Consider the following 20,846-nt stretch of genomic DNA (forward strand, 5'->3'; position numbering starts at 1 on the left):
TTAAAATTAAAGATGAATGAGTTTAATGAGTTATTTTAGTTAAATTCGGACTATTTTGAGGAACTGTATACTTGGTACGGTGTCTTACAATTGACAAATTGTACTATTTTCGCTTTTTTCTTGTTTTTCAATCTAAGGTCTTTAAGGGAGTATTCGAGCACAGTCGATCGGTTCGGCTAGGTGTCAGCCGAACTGAAGCATGCTGACGCCTTAAGGGGAAATGGAGGTGGAGGATGGACTGAGAGCAGAGAGGAAAGTGATGGAATGAGTGGTAAGAGGGAAGAAAGAAGGAGGGAAAGCTGATGGATGGAAGAAGAAGGGATTGAAGGAGATGAAGAAGTGGAGAGGACCAGAGGCGAGATGGACATGGGATTGGGAAGGATTTGGAGGGGAGGATGAAGTGAAACTCCAATGTCCAACCCATCCTGGGTTGCAGTGTTAAACATCCAAAATAGGAAAATGACATGGCTGTCATCATGTAAGGGCAAAAGACACACTTATCCCCTCATTCCCTTTTTACTTTCCTTTGTTTTCCTTCACTCAGTAAGTTTTTTCTCCTCCCTATATTCCCCCCTCTCGGCCATTGTTTCTCTTTGTCAAGCTCTTAATTGTTCTCATTCTTTCACCCTTTCCTTCTGTCTCGCTCTATCGCTCCCTCCCTCCCTCCCTCCCTCCCTCCCTCCCTCCCTCCCTCCCTCCCTCCCTCCCAGAAAGAAGGAGTGTGATCGACAGTGTGTGGATGAAAGACAGTGCCATATGTCTGTATTAATCTGTCAAGGAGGACAGGGAGCATGGTGTCTTAATCAGTACTGTGCAGATCCAAGGTTACGTCACCAGCAATATAAAGCCTTCAGTGTCTAATCCGCAGGGCGCACACACACGCACGCACACACACACAAACAAACATACAGCCACACACATATGTACATATGCATGCATGTGTGGGTAAAGAGTGTGTGCCTACGTACATGGCTGTGTGTCTCTGTCTCTCTGCTGCTTCTCCTCCTCCTACTGACCTGGGCTGTCTGTGCTGAGTCTGCTGTGTCTGTACATGTGTCTGCGGTTGTGGCCTGCAGGCCTCCTCTCCCAGCCGGTTGAGGGACGGGGACCGACTCCGCGGGACCACCCCCACGCTGGTACTGCGGGACCTCTGGCCCATGGTCCTCACAGTGCCATTGGGGTTCCCCTGCATCTGCTGGAGCAGCTGTGGAGAGAGGCTACGGTGAGAGGTGGAAGTTGGGGGTTCGACCCCTCTGTGTTGGGATCCGTGGTGCTGGGGGGGTCCCTGGGGCTGGGACCAGTCCTGGGGAGGCCCCTGGCTCACTGTGAGGTTGTTATCACTGTTGGAGCGCAGCAGGACCTGGGCGGCCGCCAGGGAGCTACCGCTGCTGCTGGTAGAGGGAGGGACCCGACGCCGCTTGGAGTATTCCGGGGCCTCGTGGAAAGGCACTAGGTATGAGAGACAGAAAGAAAGAGCAAGAGAGAGGGCCATTCATTGATTATCTGATAAACCAGTTCTACCTGACCCTTGCAAATAGGTGTCTGTGTCTGATTTCACTCTCTGTTCATGTTCATGTCTTAGAGAGCTAGACTTTGTGGTGGAGAGACACGTGAGGAACAAGAGTAGCACTCCTCCCTTTCCTTTCCATCTACTGTTCTGGGACTAGCCTACCTGATAGGTAGAGAATGAAATGGAGAGCACTCCAAGAGATAACCTTCAATAATTAATTTATTGCCCTGCGATTAACTCAAATTCACACAAGCACAGATACAAGCATGTTCGTACTTATGCACTTACTTGCTTACTAACGAGCACGCGGACACATGAACATAGAATATCAATCACTACCTGTAGGGCGATGTGTCTGATTGATTTTCTTGATGGGAATCAGTCAAGAACAATATTTTTCCCAAAGGCGTTCATCTATCCCTTATTGTAAAACAGTTGAAACACACACACTTGCATGCACGTACACACACACACACACACATACACACACACACACCCTTGCCTGGGGGATGTCTGCTCTGCATTATTTGATGGCCCTGTCTGGCCCTCTCATAAAAATCCAAGTCATTATGATCCCAGTATGATGATGATTATTGCACCAAGTACAGCTGAGCTCCTCTGCCCCTCTAGCAATGGTGTGATTGAACCATAATGGAGGGCAGGGCTTATTTCCCAGTGGAGTTTCAGCATTAGAGTATAATATCACACTGACAAGTGGGCAACTGCGGCACTTTCGTCTCCACTCGAAATTAAAGCAGTGGAGGAAGTAGCAGGAAGGAGCCAAGAAATAAGACAAAACAAAAAAAGAAAACTTGAGTGTGCATAACTATTCACCACCCCAAAGTCAATACTTTGTCGAGCCACCTTTTGCAGCAATTACAGCTGCAAGACTCTTGGGCTATGTCTCTACAAGCTTGGCACATCTAGCCACTGGGATTTTTGCCCATTCTTCAAGGCAAAACTGCTTCAGCTCCTTCAAGTTGGATGGGTTCTGCTGGTGTACAGCAATCTTTTTTTAAAATATATTTTATTTTTGCATTTTCCAATTAAGCACACTCAAAACAAAAGTGAAAAGATATTAGACAACAATAGGACAAAGTGACGGTAACAGACGAGCGTAATTTGTTTTTAGATATACAACCATACATAATACATAAAAGTCATAATAAAGAGTAAAATTAAAATAATAATAATGAGACATTGGATCACCTGTCGTAAGCTACATATTATACATTACGTGTGAAACATTATATAAGGATTATCTAGAGATTCAATCAATGTGATGTGGGGGGAGATTCTCCATATAGTCAATAAAAGGTTGCCAAATTCTGTAAAATGTCTTTAACTTATTCCTCAAGCAGTAAGTGATTTTCTCCAGTGGGATACAACTATTAACTTCCTCCCTGCAACTGGCAGGGAGGAATCCGATTTCCATTTCAAGGCAATACATTTCTTGGCAATCGCTAGCAATATTTATGTTAGCTTTATAGTATGGCTTTGCCTAAGATTGGTGTTAGTAAAGTTACCCAGTAGACAGACCTCCGGGTCTAAAGGGAATGCAACCCCGTGAATTGAGGATATGGTATCGCATACTCCCTGCCAGAAACCGTGTAGTTTTGAACACTGCCAAGTGGAATGGAGGAATGTTCCTTCATCTGAGCCACATCTAAAACATGGGGAGGAGATATCAGGGTTGAACTTGTGCAGTCTAGATGGGGTGATATAGAGCTGATGGAGGAAATTAAACTGGATAAGTCTGTATCTGGAGTTCAATGTGGATGTAACACCATCCCTGCATAGGTCACTCTATAGACCCTCATCAAGATCAATACCCAGATCTTTTTCCCATCTACGTCGGGGTTTATCTAGCTCAGGCAGCGTTAGTCCTGACATAAGAGCATCGTAAACACGGGAAATGGTCTTGAATAGTGGTTGGTCTGCATGGCAGAGTTGTTCAATAGGTGACATCTTATGTAGGTTCCATTGTCCCTTGAGAGTCACCCTAATAAAGTTTCGTAGCTGTAGGTAGCTAAAGAAGTCCCTGTTAGACAAGTGGTATTTCTGTTTCAGCTGATCAAAAGACATAAGAACTCCCTCCTCATAACAGTGTTCCAGAAGAGTGATCCCCTTATCAGACCATGGTCTAAAGTTACTATTCTGGAAAAACATAGGGATCAGTGTGTACAGCAATCTTTAAGTCATACTACAGATTCTCAATTGGATTGAGGTCTGGGCTTTGACTAGGCCATTCCAAGATTTAAATGTTTCCCCTTAAACCACTCCAGTGTTGCTTTAGCAGTATGCTTAGGGTCATTGTCCTGCTGGAAGGTGAACCTCTGTCCCAGTATCAAATCTCTGGAAGACTGAAACAGGTTTCCCTCAAGAATGTCCCTTTATTTAGAGCCATCCATCATTCCTTCAATTCTGACCAGGTTCCCAGTCCCTGCCCGATGGTGTTCTCGGGTGATGAGAGGTGCTGCGTTTGTGCCAGACATAGCGTTTTCCTTAATGGCCAAAAAGCTACATTTTAGGCTCATCTGACCAGAGTACCTTCTTCCATATGTTTGGCGAGTCTCCCACATGCCTTTTGGCGAACACCAAACATGCTTGCTTATTTTTTTCTTTAAGCAATGGCTTTTGTCTGGCCACTTTAACGTAAAGCCCAGCTCTGTGGAGTGTATGGCTTAACTTGTTATGGATAGGGGACAGTATTTTCACGGCCGGATAAAAAACGTACCCGATTTAATCTGACTATTACTCCTGCCCAGAAACTAGAATATGCATATAATTATTAGCTTTGGATAGAAAACACTCCAAAGTTTCTAAAACTGTTTGAATGGTGTCTGTGAGTATAACAGAACTCATTTGGCAGGCATAAACCTGAGAAGATTCCAAACATGAAGCGCCCTCTCTGACCATTTCTTGGCCTTCTTGATCATCTCTATCCAAAACAGGGGATCTCTGCTATAACGTGACATTTTCTAACGCACCCATAGGCTCTCAGAAGGCGCCAGAACGTTGAATGATGACTTTGCAGGCCATGGCTGAAAAACAGTAGCGCATTTGGTAGATGGTCGATCTGAGAACAATGAGACTGGCGCACGCGTGCATGAGACGACTCCATGTTTTTATTTTCAGTCTTTCAACGAAAACAACGACTCCCAGTCGGAATATTATCGCTTTTTTACGAGAAAAATCGCATAAAAATTGATTTTAAACAGCGTTTGACATGCTTCGAAGTATTTTGAATTTTTTTGTCACGAAACGCGCCGAGCGCGTCACCCTTCTTTACCCTTGGATAGTGTCTTGAACGCACAACAAAACGCCGCTATTTGGATATAACTATGGATTATTTTGAACCAAACCAACATTTGTTATTGAAGTAGAAGTCCTGGGAGTGCATTCTGACGAAGAACAGCAAAGGTAATCCAATTTTTCTTATAGTAAATCTGAGTTTGGTGAGTACCAAACTTGGTGGGTGTCAAAATAGCTAGCCATGATGGCCGGGCTATCTACTCAGAATATTGCAAAATGTGCTTTCACCGAAAAGCTATTTTAAAATCGGACACCGCGATTGCATAAAGGAGTTCTGTATCTATAATTCTTAAAATAATTGTTATGTTTTTTGTGAACGTAATTTAGTAAATTCACCGGAAGTGTTCAGTGGGAATGCTAGTTCTGAACGTCACATGCTAATGTAAAAAGCTGTTTTTTGATATAAATATGAACTTGATTGAACAAAACATGCATGTATTGTATAACATAATGTCCTAGGAGTGTCATCTGATGAAGATCATCAAAGGTTAGTGCTGCATTTAGCTGTGGTTTTGTTTTTTGTGACATTATATGCTAGCTTGAAAAATGGGTGTCTGATTATTTCTGGCTGGGTACTCTGCTGACATAATCTAATGTTTTGCTTTCGCTGTAAAGCCTTTTTGAAATCGGACAGTGTGGTTAGATAAAGGAGAGTCTTGTCTTTAAAATGATGTAAAATAGTCATATGTTTGAAAAATTGAAGTTTTCGGATTTTCGAGGAGTTTGTATTTCGCGCCACACCTATCATTGGACATTGGAGCAGATGTTCCGCTAGCGGAACGTCTAGATGTAAGAGGTTTAAAGTGGTCCTATGGACAGGTACTCCAATCTCTGCTGTGGAGCTTTGCAGCTCCTTCAGGGTTATCTTTGGTCTCTTTGTTGCCTCTCTGATTAATGCCCTCCTTGCCTGGTCTGTGAGTTTTGGTGGGCGGCCCTCTCTTGGCAGGTTAATTGTGGTTACATATTCTCTCCATTTTTTAATAATGGATTTAATGGTGTGCCGTGGGATGTTGAAAGTTTTGGATATTTTTTTATAACCCAACCCTGATCTGTACTTCTCCACAACTTTGTCCCTGACCTGTTCCTTGGTCTTTATGGTTCCGCTTGCTTGGTGATGCCCCTTGCTTAGTGGTGTTGCAGACTCTGGGGCCTTTCAGAACAGGTGTATATATACTGAGATCATGTGACAGATCATGTGACACTTAGATTGCACACAGGTGGACTTTATTTAACTAATTATGTGACTTCTAAAGGTAACTGGTTGCACCAGATCTTATTTAGGGGCTTCATAGCAAAGCGGGTGTATACATATGCACGGACCACTTTTCTGTTTTAAATGTTTTAGCATTTTTTAAAAACAAGTTATTTTTTTCATTTCACTTCACCAATTTGGACTATTTTGTGTATGTCCGGTACAAGAAATCCAAATAAAAATCTATTTAAATTACAGGTTGTAATGCAACAAAATAGGAAAAACAGCAAGGGGGATGAATATTTTTGCAAGGCACTATACATGCAAGTATGCAGACATATGCGTGCACACATGCACACATACACACACGAACATGCACACACATACAGCTCTTAACCTGTTGGGACTAGGGGGCAGTATTTTCACGGCCGGATAAAAAACATACCCGATTTAAACTGGTTACTACTCTTGCCCAGAAATGAGAATATGCATATAATTAGTAGATTTGGATAGAAAACACTCTAAAGTTTCTAAAACTGTTTGAATGGTGTCTGTGAGTATAACAGAACTCATATGGCAGGCAAAAACCTGAGAAGATTCCATGCAGGAAGTGGCCTGTCTGACAATTTGTAGTCCTTCTGTTGCATCTCTATCGAAATTACAGCATCTGTGCTGTTACATGACACTTTCTAAGGCTTCCATTGGCTCTCTAAAGCGTTCAGAAAGCGGAATGACGTGTCTCCTGTCTCTGGGCAAAGTACAGCAGCAGAGTTTGTAAGTGGCATGCCTGGGGACAGTGAGACTGAGATGCGCGTTCACGAGACTTCTCAATTTTTTTCTTTCAGTCTTTGAATGAATACAACGTTGTTCGGTTGGAATATTATCGCTATTTTACGAGAAAAATAGCAAAAAATTGATTTTAAACAGCGTTTGACATGCTTCTAAGTACGGTAATGGAATATTTTGAATTTTTTTGTCACGAAATGCACTCGCGCGTTACCTTTCGGATAGTGACCTGAACGCACGAACAAAACGGAGGTATTTGGATATAACTATGGATTATTTGGAACCAAAACAACATTTGTTGTTGAAGTAGAAGTCCTGGGAGTGCATTCTGACGAAGAACAGCAAAGGTAATCCAATTTTTCTAATAGTAATTCTGAGTTTAGGTTGCCCCAAACTTGGTGGGTGTCAAATTAGCTAGCCTGTGATAGCCGAGCTATGTACTCAGAATATTGCAAAATGTGCTTTCGCCGAAAAGCTATTTTAAAATCTGACATAGTGTTTGCATAAAGGAGTTCTGTATCTATAATTCTTAAAATAATTGTTATGTATTTTGTCAACGTTTATCATGAGTAATTTAGTAAATTCACCGGAAGTTTTCGGTGGGTATGCTAGTTCTGAACATCACATGCTAATGTAAAAAGCTGTTTTTTAATATAAATATGAACTTGATTGAACAAAACATGCATGTATTGTATAACATAATGTCCTAGGAGTGTCATCTGATGAAGATCATCAAAGGTTAGTGCTGCATTTAGCTGTGGTTTTGGTTTTTGTGACATATATGCTTGCTTTGAAAATGGCTGTGTGATTATGTTTGGCAGGGTACTCTCCTGACATAATTAATGTTTTGCTTTCGCTGTAAAGCCTTTTTGAAATCGGACAACGTGGTTGGATTAACGAGAGTCTTATCTTTCAAATGGTGTAAAATAGTCATATGTTTGAGAAATTGAAGTTATAGCATTTTTGAGGTATTTGTATTTCGCGCCACGAGATTCCACTGGCTGTTGAATAGAGTGGGACGCAAACGTCCCACTGGCCCAGAGAGGTTAATTGTGCTCTCAATTGTGGCATGTAATAAGCACACATTCCCTCTGCAGGAATAGAGAAGCAAGGAAAAGAAGATGACAAACAGCCAGAGCTGTCTTATATAAGAGAGGAAAGCAATAAGTGTGATCTATATAATTTACTGCTGCTCCCTAATACTAAGAGAAGTAATGTCAAAGGGCAATGAGTGATCAGCTCTGGTCAGTGTCTTGCAACCAAGGGATTTGACATCATGTAGCCTACCAATGGAACTATACCAAGCTTTGAAATAAAAGTAAAAAATGCTGTACTCATATATCCATTTTGAATAAATCTCATTGAGAAGTAGTCTCTCAGTTGGAAGTAAAGGGTTAAGGAATCAACTGTTTTCACACACAGTCAGATGGATCCATAATGCACCCGGCAGAGCCATTTTGGTGACGTAAGTCATCCACTCATTTTGGTGGGTGTGTTTTCTCCCCCGTGGACCAGGAGAACGACAGATACACCGTGTGCCCTCTCGCTGGCTAAAATCTACATACGGTAGGTGATTGGTGAAGGAGACTATAAATACCTTTTGTAGAAGACTGAATCATAACACATTTATTTGGAAACTATTCAAATGTGTGCCAACATTTAATCTATGACATAACCTACAATCTATCCTGCATGTTAAAGAACCTCTAGCCCAAAAAGAACGACCCATGTAAAACCATCTCCTTTTATAGGTACTGCTAGTTTAAATTAGGACGACAATTGCATGCATGAATCCACAACGCAAAGACCTAGCTATATTCGTCACATTCAAAAAAACCCATGTAGAATTACTTTCTGGAGCAGATGAAATAATTGAACTTGTGCCACGCAGGGATAAAAATACCCCCTGAGAAAGTTGAAAATGAACACGCAGTAGCAAAGGTAGAGAATTACATCTATTTATGAGTCAAAAGCAAATAAAACTTGGACCCAGACTCGTAAAGATGATAGACCTACCTTCCTTTTTTAAGGCATTGAGAAAAGACTTCATTTTCACCCCTTTTTATGTTACTCCAATGTTCACAATACCTGCATAATCAGTGCACCTTTTAAAACAGCACGGAAAAAATGAAGACTTTCACTGTGGTAATTGAAGAATGTAGCGGCAGGTACGACGGACAGCGACCGATGGAGTTTAGCTTGCTGGAAATTGGGAGCCCGAGCACAGCGCACATGACCCCACCTGGCAGAGGTGTGAAAGCACACTCACTGCCATACCGCCACTCATCCATCTCTCTCTCTCTCTAAGACTAGTTGGAAATATAAGGATTTTAAGGTGAACTTGACAATGTTAAATTGACTGATGTTGTTAATTCATTAAAAGATCATCCCACATGATTTCAATCATTTTCGGACTGCACTCCTGATTTGAACGAAACCTTTCATACATAATTGCCCATGGTGGAAGTGGCCAGAAGGTTACCTGAATGACAAAACATTCAGGAGATAGAGGTGCTCAAAGTTGACCCATTGTGCATACCCTATCCTACCATGAGACATCCATGTCTTCATCACTGAAAAATATATGCGGTTGAGCTTGATATAATGTGAAAGCTTACAAACAGGGTTGTCAAACTATTATATTATTTTAATTAAACAACTACTTAATTTCTTAAGCTTGTTGTAGCTTAGACTCTATTTTACATCATCTGAAGTGTTTGTGTTGTGCCAGTCATTGGTTGAGACACAGTATCCTCTTGAATACATGGTGGGTGTCATTTCAATCATAGAAATATAATTCATAGAATGGACCTATCGCTTCAGAGCCCTGCAATTCAGCGGGTACACCATTAACATTTAAATTGAATTGAAACTTTAACTTCCAATTACTACCAGAAAGATGGCCGCCGGTCCACCCACTGTCGAATGTCAACTTGAAATGGGAAAGTCTGAAGTATCCCTTTAAAACAAAAATATCCAAAACAACTTTTTATCACTGGATTCTGTTAGGTTCTAATTCTCAGAGTAAAAAAACGAATCAACACTATGAAAGTTTAACCAAGTTTATTCTTCCGAGAGGGTCAATACAGCTGCATTAGACAAAAACATTTTCACACAAGCACTGATATTTAACCCTTCCTCCGAGTCTCCTCCTACACATCTGTACAAACATTGTATCTTTACTGCTAGACAGGACACTAAGTGATACGGGCCATAAACTTTTATTTCTCCCTTAACGTGACCTGACCTGATCTCAACCCCCCTTCATCACTAATCCATGGCTCTCTCCCCTTATCAATTCCTGCCACATGTGATTGCTTGCCTGCACTCAACACATTCCAAGCTTAATTGCCCACACTATATACCTTCTCCCTGCAGATAACCATTAACTTCTGGTGTAGACCCTCTAAACCTCAGCACTCCCTCAGTGGCATGAATAAGTATATTTCATATTATCAGAACCTTAGAACCCAACAATTTGAACATGCAACCTTTGGAACCAGAGGCAGACGCTTACTGGAAGTCTATGAGTATCTGCTAGCATGCTTGTGCAACTACATTTAACTTCTGTCATACCGGACACAGAGACATAAACATGGTATCCACGAGTTTATCTGACTCTGGGGAAGTTGATAAAATGCCTCATTGACAAAATCCTGAAGTATCCCTTCAAAACAAAAATATCAAAGTTGTCTATCCAGCAATATATATTTTTTTATACATTTTTGTTTTAAAGGGATACTTCCGGATTTTAGCAATGCCTTTATCTACATCCCCAGAGGCAGATAAGCTCCATGATACCATTTTTATGTCTCTGTGTCCAGTATGAAGGAAGTTAGAGGTAGTTGCACAAATGCTAGCAGACACCCATAGACTTCCAGCCATTGCGCTAACGCTAGTTAGAATTGGCTGGCAAAACTACCTTTAACTTCCTTCATACTGGACACAGAGACATATAAATTGAATCCACGAGTTCATCTGACTCTGGGGAAGTGGATAAAGAGCCTCATTGCCAAAATCCTGAAGTATCCCTTTAAGCCTATCCCAAACCTTAACCCTTACCTTAACCATTCTGAGTTAATGCCTAACCTTAAGAATTTGGAGTTAATTCCTAAATGTAACCTTGGAATGATACAGAAAAGTAACCAAACATTTTAACATTTGACATTTGGAACAACTTCGAAATTTTACGTTTGAGAAACATGGATGAATGTCTTATTCTTGTGTGAGACTGTGAGAGCTTTTTGGGTGACGACATGGTAGGGTGGGGTATGCAAAATGGGTCAACTTTGACCACCCCTGTCTCCTGAATATTTTGGCATTCAGGTCCAAAAATTCCCTTTCTGACCACTTCTACCATGGGCAAACATGTATGGAAGATTTCGTTAAAATAAAAAGGGGTGCAGTCAGAAAGTGATTGAAATCATATGGAACGACCATAAACACAACTTATCTGTTCATTTACTGTTTATCAACTAATATACTGTTAATTGCTCAACTCATTCACCCTGCCAAGTACAAGGCTTAGGCTAGGGGTTCCCAAACTTTTTGGGCCCAAGACCCATTTTGATATCTGAAAATTTTCTCGACCCCATCCATGTGAAAAAAATGATGTAATTAACAGCAAATGTTTACTTTTTTATTTGGGGCTTTGGCAGTCAATTGAAAAACATTCTAACACTATTTCTGATTGTCTTCTCAACTCACCATCACATACTTTTAATGTGGGACTATGACAGTCAATTGCAAATTAGTCTGACGTAATGTCTCACCAACATTAATGGGTGTGCTTGATACCAGTGGAGGCTCCTCAGAGCAGGAAGGGCAGGACCAAACATTAAAAAAGTTAATCTTTTTAGATAAAACTATATTAAATACATTCATATGTCACCAAATAATTGATTAAAATACACCGGTCTACAGTAACTTCAATAGCACTGTCTGGGGTAGCACCATGGTGCTACCCCATGGTGCTACCCCAGTCTGGCTACAATGACTTCAATACAAAACCTAGGAGGCTCGTAGGCCTCACCCCCTTCCATAGTAATTATGACCACTTCAAGAGGACGTCCTCCAACCAATCAAAGCTTTTTCAGCATGAACTAACATGTTATCCATCCAATCATGGAATTAGGATCAGAGAATGAACCTAGTGAGTTGTATTGGGATCGTGCCACAGAGCATTATGGGGGTTCGATGTGTTGAGAAGCTTGGTGACATTGTTGGATAGAGATTAAGAGTTAAAAGTGATAGTTGAGCATTTTTGGGATATTATTCAATTCAAATTAGTTTTTCAAATTACAGGAGATGGAGGAGGTATATTATAAATTGTTTCTTGGTTTTAGAACTTCATTTTTGTGTCCAGTCAGTGCAATTTATTTAGATGTGCCTTGCTAACTTCAATAGGTAGCTAGCTACCAGCACGAGTGTGCAGTTTTCTCTGCCAAAATGATAGAATGGACAACGCTGCCGAAGTATATGTACACCTGTTCTGAAAAGCTCCAGAGTCTGCATCACCACTAGGCAAGGGGCACCACCAAGCAAGCGACACCATGAAGACCAAGGAGCTCTCTAAACAGGTCAGGGACAAAGTTGTGAAGAAGTACAGAAGAAACTTTGAACATCCCACGGAGCACTATTCAATCCATTATTAAAAACTGAAAGAATATGGCACCACAACAAACCTGCCAAGAGAGGGCTGCCCATCAAAACTCACAGACCAGGCAAGGATGGCATTAATCAGAGAGGCAACAAAGAGACCAAAGATATCTCTGCTGTGGAGCTTTGCAGCTCCTTCAGGGTTTGGAGCATCTGTCCATAGGACCACTTTAAGCTGTACACTCCACAGAATTGGGCTTTACAGAAGAGTGGCCAGAAAAAAAGCCATTGCTTAAAGAAAAAAAAAGTAAATAGGTTTGGTGTTCGCCAAAAGGCATGTGGGAGACTCCCCAAACATATGGAAGAAGGTACTCTGGTCAGATGAGACTAAAATCAAGCTTTTTGGCCATAAAGAAAAACACTATGTCTGGCACAAACCCAACACCTCTCATCACCCAAGAACACCGTCCCAACAGTGAAGCGTGGTGGCAGCATCATGCTGTGGGAATGCTTTTCATCGGCAGGGACTGGGAAACTGGTCAGAATTGAAGGAATGATGGATGGCGCTAAATACAGGGAAATTCTTGAGCGAAACCTGTTTCAGTCTTCCAGAGATTTGAGACTGGGACGGAGGTTCACCTTCCAGCAGGACAATGACCCTAAGCATACTGCTAAAGCAACACTCGAGTGGCTTTAGGGGGAACATTTAAATGTCTTGGAATGGCCTAGTCAAAGCCCAGACCTCAATCCATGGTATGACTTAAAGATTGCTGTACACCAGCGGAACCTATCCAACTTGAAGGAGCTGGAGCAGTTTTGCCTTGAAGAAAAGACAAAAATCTCAGTGTCTAGATGTGCCAAGCTTATAGAGACATACCCCAAGAGACGTGCAGCTGTAATTGGTGCAAAAGGTGGGTCTATAAAGTATTGACTTTGGGGGGGGGGGGGGGGGTTATGCACAGTCAAGTTTTCAATTTTTTTGTCTTATTTTGCATCTTCAAAGTTGTAGGCATGTTGTGTAAATCAAATGATACAAACCCCCCAAAAATCCATTTTAATTCCAGGTTGTAAGGCAACAAAATAGGAAAAATGCCAAGGGGTGAATACTTTCGCAAGCCACTGTATCAACAGCACTGCGTTTTTGGGCATGCAATAATTTGCTTTTAGAGGACACGACGAGAGGGAAAGTTCCACCGACAAGGGCAACTACAAGGAGGTTGCAGAGGTAATTGCACGTTACGATGCTTTACTTGCTGAACATTTCAAACTATCGACTGTCAATTCTGAATGATTTGATAGCTTCCATCACATCATCCATTAAATGATTAAAGAGGTTGACCAGTGCATTTTTTTGCATCCCCTCAAGTAGGCTTTTCACTTTCCTCCAGTATTTATTTAGCAAAGATGATAACACATAGGCTACTAATAAGAGCAGCTGCGTACAGCCTATGCGCCCTGTCCATCTGGTCAGGGTAAACTAATTGGTAACGTTATGTATTTATAGTCTATTTGTGTGTCAGGAGAAATATTCTAAATATATTCAAAATTGAGTACATTTTTTATAAGGTCTACAGTTGCATAGGCCTGCATGATGCTAACATGCATAAAGCGAGCTCTGCCCTGTGAGCTCTACTATCAGTTGTTGTCTATATGAATGGTTAGAGGAAATCCCACTCATAATCTAGTCTAAATATAATGTATATCAACAAATATAAGGTAGCTGCAGTTTGAAAGGGTTTTCATCCCACCCAGGGCCAGGAGTTTTTCAGGAGTTTTTTTAAAACCATGTGACCTGATTAGGAAAAACTGGTCCCATCATAGCCCATATCAAACCTTTTTACAACTGATTAATCACTGTCATAGCTTATAGGGTCCAGAGTTTTCCTAGTTAGGTTAACATATAAGGAAAAACCAGGCCCCAGGGGGTAAAAATTGCCCCACTGCTCTGGGACCTATGGTGCCACCAGTCTGCTTGCAGTTGTCAGGTATGTGGATGATCAGGGCTTTATTCAGGAACGTTTCTTGGGATACTTTGATGTGTTAAGAGGGCGAGATGCGCAGTCTGTGTTTGACTTCATGAATTTTGAGATGTCTCAGTTTAAGTTCATAGAGAAACTCATTGTCCAAACCTATGATGGTGCAGCTATAATGAAACGTATCTGCTATTTGTATTTACAGCTAAGTCACCTCCTGTTCCCTGATTAAGAGGTGATGACTACTCCATTCCACTACCATTGTCAACTTTCTCCTGACATGAACTGAAGCCACATCTCATGTGCCCGCTCATCCACTGGCACATTGAATGTTTTCCCTCCAAGCACTGTGTGTACCCCTGTCAATTGTCTCTCATTACTGTATTTAGAGTCAATCACATACACAATCACATTATTACACATCACTGATTTTACTCCTTGCTAAGACTAAGTAATTCTTAGCTATTTTGTCTAACTGTGCAGTGTGTTGTGTTATTGTTTTTTGTCTTCCCAGTCAAATCCTGTCCTGCACTGGTCAATCCTCTGAACACTTCAACTCATGCCTCATACCCTCATTCAATCACTGCTGTGATCCCTTTCCAACACGGTGTAAGTAGCCCTCCCATTCCCCATAATATTGTACTAGAAATGTCTTTATTAAATGCTTTAGGTTAAAATAATTAGTCTTTGACGATTTTTGAAACACTTTGTCGTCTCCGTGTGTTCCGCGCCTATACCGTGGGTCTCACATCCTCTTAAATTTTTCAAGTCACCAGCCTCCACTGCTTGATACGTCGCGTTGGAGCTTTTCAAAGTCAGGGGGTGTGGTCGACAGTGCGCCGCTGCTGTCACATCCAACCTGGATCGATATTTGGTTTTAATGCAGACAAGAGCACTGAATCCAGCTTCACACAGATATGAGCTGACGAAGGGTAGCCTACCATGAGATTTATAGCGCTTTCAAGACTGGGAACTCTGAAAATACGAGGTCAAATCATGACGCCAGTGATCCTTAGGTCGGAGAGCTGTAGATCTAGAGTGTGTATGTAAATTCAATCTGGAGTGCAAGAGTGTGGAGTACGGCCTTTCGTCATGATCTAAGGGTGCTCTCTGGTTAAATTTGATCTTTTAGATTTTAATAATTTTCATTTCTATTTTTAATGTTAACCACATTACAATGCTTTTGAGATACGAAGACGATATTATAACATACAGTACCAGTCAAAACTTAGGACACACCTACTCATTCTAGGGATTTCTTTATTTGTACTATTTTCTACATTGTAGAATAATAGTGGAGACATCAAAACTATGAAATAACACATATGGAATCATGTAGTAACCAAAAAAGTGTTAAACAAATCAAAATATATTTTATATCTAGGATTCTTCAAAGTAGCAACCCTTTGCCTTGATTAAAGCCTTGATTGCAGCTTTGCACACTTTAGCAGTGGCAGAGAGGAGGAAGAAGAACACTTTAGGAATTTGACAGTTTTCCCTGAATTGAATTGGGTTCCCATTACAATCTGAAAGAGCGGTTACAAAATAATCAGATTTAGCCTCACAACATTCATAAAAAGAATATTGTATTTTTTACGCCATACGTTTTCCCTGACACCCAAAAATACTCATTACATTTTTATGCTTAGCAGGACAGGAAAATAGACAAATTCACGCACTTATTAAGAGAACATCCCTGGTCATCCCTACTGTCTTTGATCTGGCGGACTTGTAAATTATGTCTGTGTTGGAGTGTGCCCCTGGCTATCCGGAATTTTTTATTTTTTTAATTGTGCTTTCTGGTTTGCGTAATATAAGGAATTTTAAATTATTTATGCTTTTACTTTTGAAACTTAAGTATATTTTAGCAATTACATACTTTATATATATAAAACCAAATACTTTTAGACTTAGTATGTTACTGGGTGACTAACTTTTACTCCAGTCATTTCTATTAAGGTATCTTTACTTTTACTAAAGTATGACATTTGAGTATTTTTTCCAACACTACCATTCACAGACTCCGACACTTACACACTTGGGTTCAATATTTTCTGCAGAATCGACCAATTTTCCTCCCGAGAAATAGCAAGAAATGAACGGTCTTTCCAGTATTCCCGTTCAAACTGGAAATGCTATCTAAAAGCAAATAATACCAGCGAAAAAAATCTGACATGATTAAACCACTGGGGGGCTCTCCAGATGGTGGTCCGGACTGCCCAACGCATCACCGGGAGCACACTTTCTGCCCTCCAGGACACCTACAGCACCCGATGTCACAGGAAGGCCAAAAAGATCATCAAGGACATCAACCACCCGAGCCATGGCCTGTTCACCCCGCTACCATCCAAAAGGCAAGGTCAGTACAGGTGCATCAAAGCTGAGACCGAGAGGCTGAAAAACAGCTTCTAGCTCAAGGCCATCAGACTGTTAATAACTGGGTATCACCCAGTTACTCAACCCTGCACCTCAGAGGCTGCTGCCCCATGTACATAGACCTGGAATCACTGGTCACTTTAATAATGGAACACTAGTCACTTTAATAATGTTTGCATACTGGTTTACTCGTTACATATGTATATACTGTATTCTAAACTACTGTATTTTAGTCATTGTCACTCCAACATTGCTTATCCTAATATTTTTATATTTCTTAATTCCATTATTTTACTCTAAGAGTTGTGTGTATTGTTGTATTTTTTGATACTACTGCACTGCTGGAGCTAGGAAGACAAGCATTTAACTACACCCACAAAAACAACTGCTAAATGTGTGTTTGTGAACAATAACATATGATTTGATATGTAAATGGAGAAATATACACATGAATCGAACGGTTTCTTGTTGTATTTCTTGCAAATTAATCAAGTCAAAGTTCTCTCAAAGTCACTGCACTATTTTGTTGATGTAGTCTAGTTTTAAACTGGCCTATGAAGCACTGTTGGCCAATTGCTAAACTATTATGAGTTTAGAGTCTATTGAAAATTACATTCATTTTAGCTTACTGAAAGATGCAGCTTTGTCCTTTTTTCTCCCCTTGCACCTGGCCATCGAGGGAATTGGGAAGGTTGTTGCTGTTTGACATTTTTTTATTGTGGTGATCTTGTCAGAAGGAACATATCCAATTTTCTGCTAATCAAAAATACTCAATACCATGGATAGCGCTGTGGTTGATCAATTGTACATGAATCGAAACCCGCCATAAATCATATGCCATTCTAAGGTAGGTTATATTTGACATAAAAGTGAACATTTACCTATTGCATTCGTTAGTTAGCCCAAAGAAATCTATGGTAAGCCTATTTATAGCAATAAAATAACATTTAAAGGTACAGTTGAAGTCAGAAGTTTACATACACCTTAGCCAAATACATTTAAACTCAGTTTTCACAATTCCTGACATTTAATCCTAGTAGAAATTCCCTATCTTAGGTCAGTTAGGATCAACACTTTATTTTAAGAATGTGAAATGTCAGAATAATAGTAGAGAGAATGATTTATTTCAGCTTTTGTTTCTTTCATCACATTCCCAGTGGGTCAGAAGTATACATACACTCAATGTGTATTTGGTAACATTGCATTTAAATTGTTTAACTTGGGTAAAACGTTTTGGGTAGCCTTCCACAAGCTTCCCACAATAAGTTGGGTGCATTTTGGTCCATTCCTCCTGACAGAGCTGGTGTAACTGACTCAGGTTTCTAGGCCTCCTTGCTCACGCACGCTTTTTCAGTTCTGCCCACAAATTTTCTATGGGATTGAGGTCAGGGCTTTGTGATGGCCACTCCAATACCTTGACTTTGTTGTCCTTAAGCCATTTTGCCACAACTTTGGAAGTACACTTGGGGTCATTTTCCATTTGGAAGACCCATTTGCGACTAAGCTTTTACTTCCTCACTGATGTCTTGAGATGTTGCTTCAATATATCCACATAATTTTACTTCCTCATGATGCCATCTATTTTGTGAAGTGCACCAGTCCCTCCTGCAGCAAAGCACCCCCACAACATGATGATGCGACCCCTGTGCTTCACGGTTGGGATGGTGATCTTCGGCTTGCAAGCCTCCCCCTTTTTCCTCCAAACACAACAATGGTCATTATGGCCAAACAGTTCTATTTTTGTTTCATCAGACCAGAGGACATTTCTCTAAAAAGTACAATCTTTGTCCCCATGTGCAGTTGCAAACCATTGTCTGGCTTTTTTATGGCGGTTTGGAGCAGTGGCTACTTCCTTGCTGAGCGGCCTTTCAGGTTATGTCGATATAGGACTCGTTTTACTGTGGATATAGATACTTTTGTACCTGTTTCCTCCAGCATCTTCACAAGGTCCTTTGCTGTTGTTCTGGGATTGATTTGCACTTTTCGCACCAAAGTACCTTCATCTCTAGGAGACAGAACGTGTCTCCTTCCTGAGCAGTATGACGGCTGCGTGGTCCCATGGTGTTTATACTTGCGTACTATTGTTTGTACAGATGAACGTGGTACCTTCAGGCATTTGGAAATTGCTCCCAAGGATGAACCAGACTTGTGGAGGTCTACAATTTTTTTTTCTGAGGTCTTGGCTGATTTATTTTGATTTTCCCATGATGTCAAGAAAAGAGGCACTGAGTTTGAAGGTAGGCCTTGAAATACATCCACAGGTACACCTCCAATTGAATCAAATTATGTCAATTAGCCTATCAGAATCGTCTAAAGCCATGACATAATTTTCTGGAATTTTCCAAGCTGTTTAAAGGCACAGTCAACTTAGTGTATGTAAACTTCTGACCCACTGGAACTGTGATACAGTGAATTATAAGTGAAATAATCTGTCTGTAAACAGTTGTTGGAAAAATGACTTGTGTCATGCACAAAGTAGATGTCCTAACCAACTTGCCAAAACTATAGTAAGACATTTGTGGAGTGGTTGAAAAACGAGTTTTAATGACTCCAACCTAAATTTATGTAAACTTCCAACTTCAACTGTAAATACTAATGTTAAAACATTAGTTTTAAAATGGAAATCTAAATTGTGTTTTATTGCTAGAAATGGGATTACCATAGATTTTTTTGGCTAACTAATGCTAATGAATGCAATAGGTAAATGTTCGCTTTTACCTATTGCCGTGGCTCGGTGTGTTGATGTCCTTGATGATCTTTTTGGCCTTCCTGTGACATCGGGTGCTGTAGGTGGCCTGGAGGGCAGGCAGTGTGCTCCCGGTGATTCCATTTTCAATGGAATTATTTGCTTTTAAATAGCACTTCCGGTTTGAATGGGATTACTGGAAAGACCGTTAATTTCTTGCTATTTTCTCGGGAAGGAAAATTGGTTGATTATGATTTCTCCATGTTTTGTTTTAAAATATTTATTTAAATTAAAGTGTTACTTTATTGCTAGAAATAGGCTTACCATAGATTGTTTTGGCTAACTAATGCTAATGAATGGTAACAAATGCAACAGGTAAATGTTTATTTAAATTTACATTTTACTTTATTGGGAAAAGTGAATGGGTTTTGGCGGGAAATCCCGGTAAATCTCGGTAACCCTGTTTCCGCCATTAAACCCTAATCCACACCCACCACACACGTTCCACCGCAGCAAACTAGGACACACAATATATGCCACAACACTACTCAACCTTCCCCTCAACAGCAGGAAGTCGCTCCCTCACTTCTTTTCATCTTCCGCTGGCTGCCTGTTTTTAGTCTCCTCTAAATCCCATCACTAAAGGGTGCTCTCTGGCTGTCTCATCAAAAGCTGTGTAGAACAGGCTGCAGTGAACCGTGTGACCAGCTACTCAGAGCCACGCAGGCTGCGTTTGTTCTTTTATTAGGCAGACTGGATTAGCTAGTCAGTGACATTAAGACAATAATTCATTACCATGGTACACTAAGGAGGAGACATATGACTTATTTGAACTGCTAAAAAGTGCCTTATTAAATTATGTCATAGTCCTGCAAGAGTATGCCATGTTGTCGCTGAGCATTGGTCGAGTGGGTGTTTGGTTGTCTGGGTGTTTAGTGTAGTGTTTGTTTTGGATGGCCATTTGTGTGCTAAGTTGAGTGTGTTGAGTGTTTGCGTGCACGTGTCTCTGTGTGCATGTTTGTGTATGGTGCGCACATTGTGTATCTGTGTGTTTGATTTGGCCCCCATGTCGGATTATCACGCTCTTGCAGCGTGATGTCTAATACACACATCTGCCAATCATTCTTAGAGAGGCTTACCGGCAGAATGGGAAAAAACTAACTGGATTTAAGAAACAGATTTACTAGCCTATCTACCAAAGCAGAGTGTCTGGACACATTCAGTCACGCCTAGTTACTAAAGCACTGATCGATTGGACACATTGCACACTAACTCCTATGTCAATTTAACGTCTACTTACTACCCCCTATATCTACTTATAGCCCTCACCATCTTTATTTGCCACCCCTCTCTGCTAAACTTCTCCTGGGGTGCTTGCTCTGTGGCTGACCATGTTGCTGTGTCAGAGTG

The 20,846-nt window shown here is 40.9% G+C and overlaps 1 protein-coding gene across 1 annotated transcript in view; it reads right to left on the bottom strand.

Annotated features, from left to right (window-relative positions):
- LOC106587060 (SH3 and multiple ankyrin repeat domains protein 2) overlaps positions 1–20,846 on the bottom strand; it is a 262,030-nt gene that overhangs the window by 133,913 nt on the left and 107,271 nt on the right. The window contains exon 12 of the mRNA XM_045708423.1: positions 1,017–1,449. Coding sequence (XP_045564379.1) covers positions 1,017–1,449 — 433 coding nt within the window. The remainder of the gene's footprint in view (positions 1–1,016; positions 1,450–20,846) is intronic.

Source organism: Salmo salar, chromosome ssa26 (assembly GCF_905237065.1).
Source record: "Salmo salar chromosome ssa26, Ssal_v3.1, whole genome shotgun sequence".
In the NCBI taxonomy this organism is placed as follows: domain Eukaryota; kingdom Metazoa; phylum Chordata; class Actinopteri; order Salmoniformes; family Salmonidae; genus Salmo; species Salmo salar.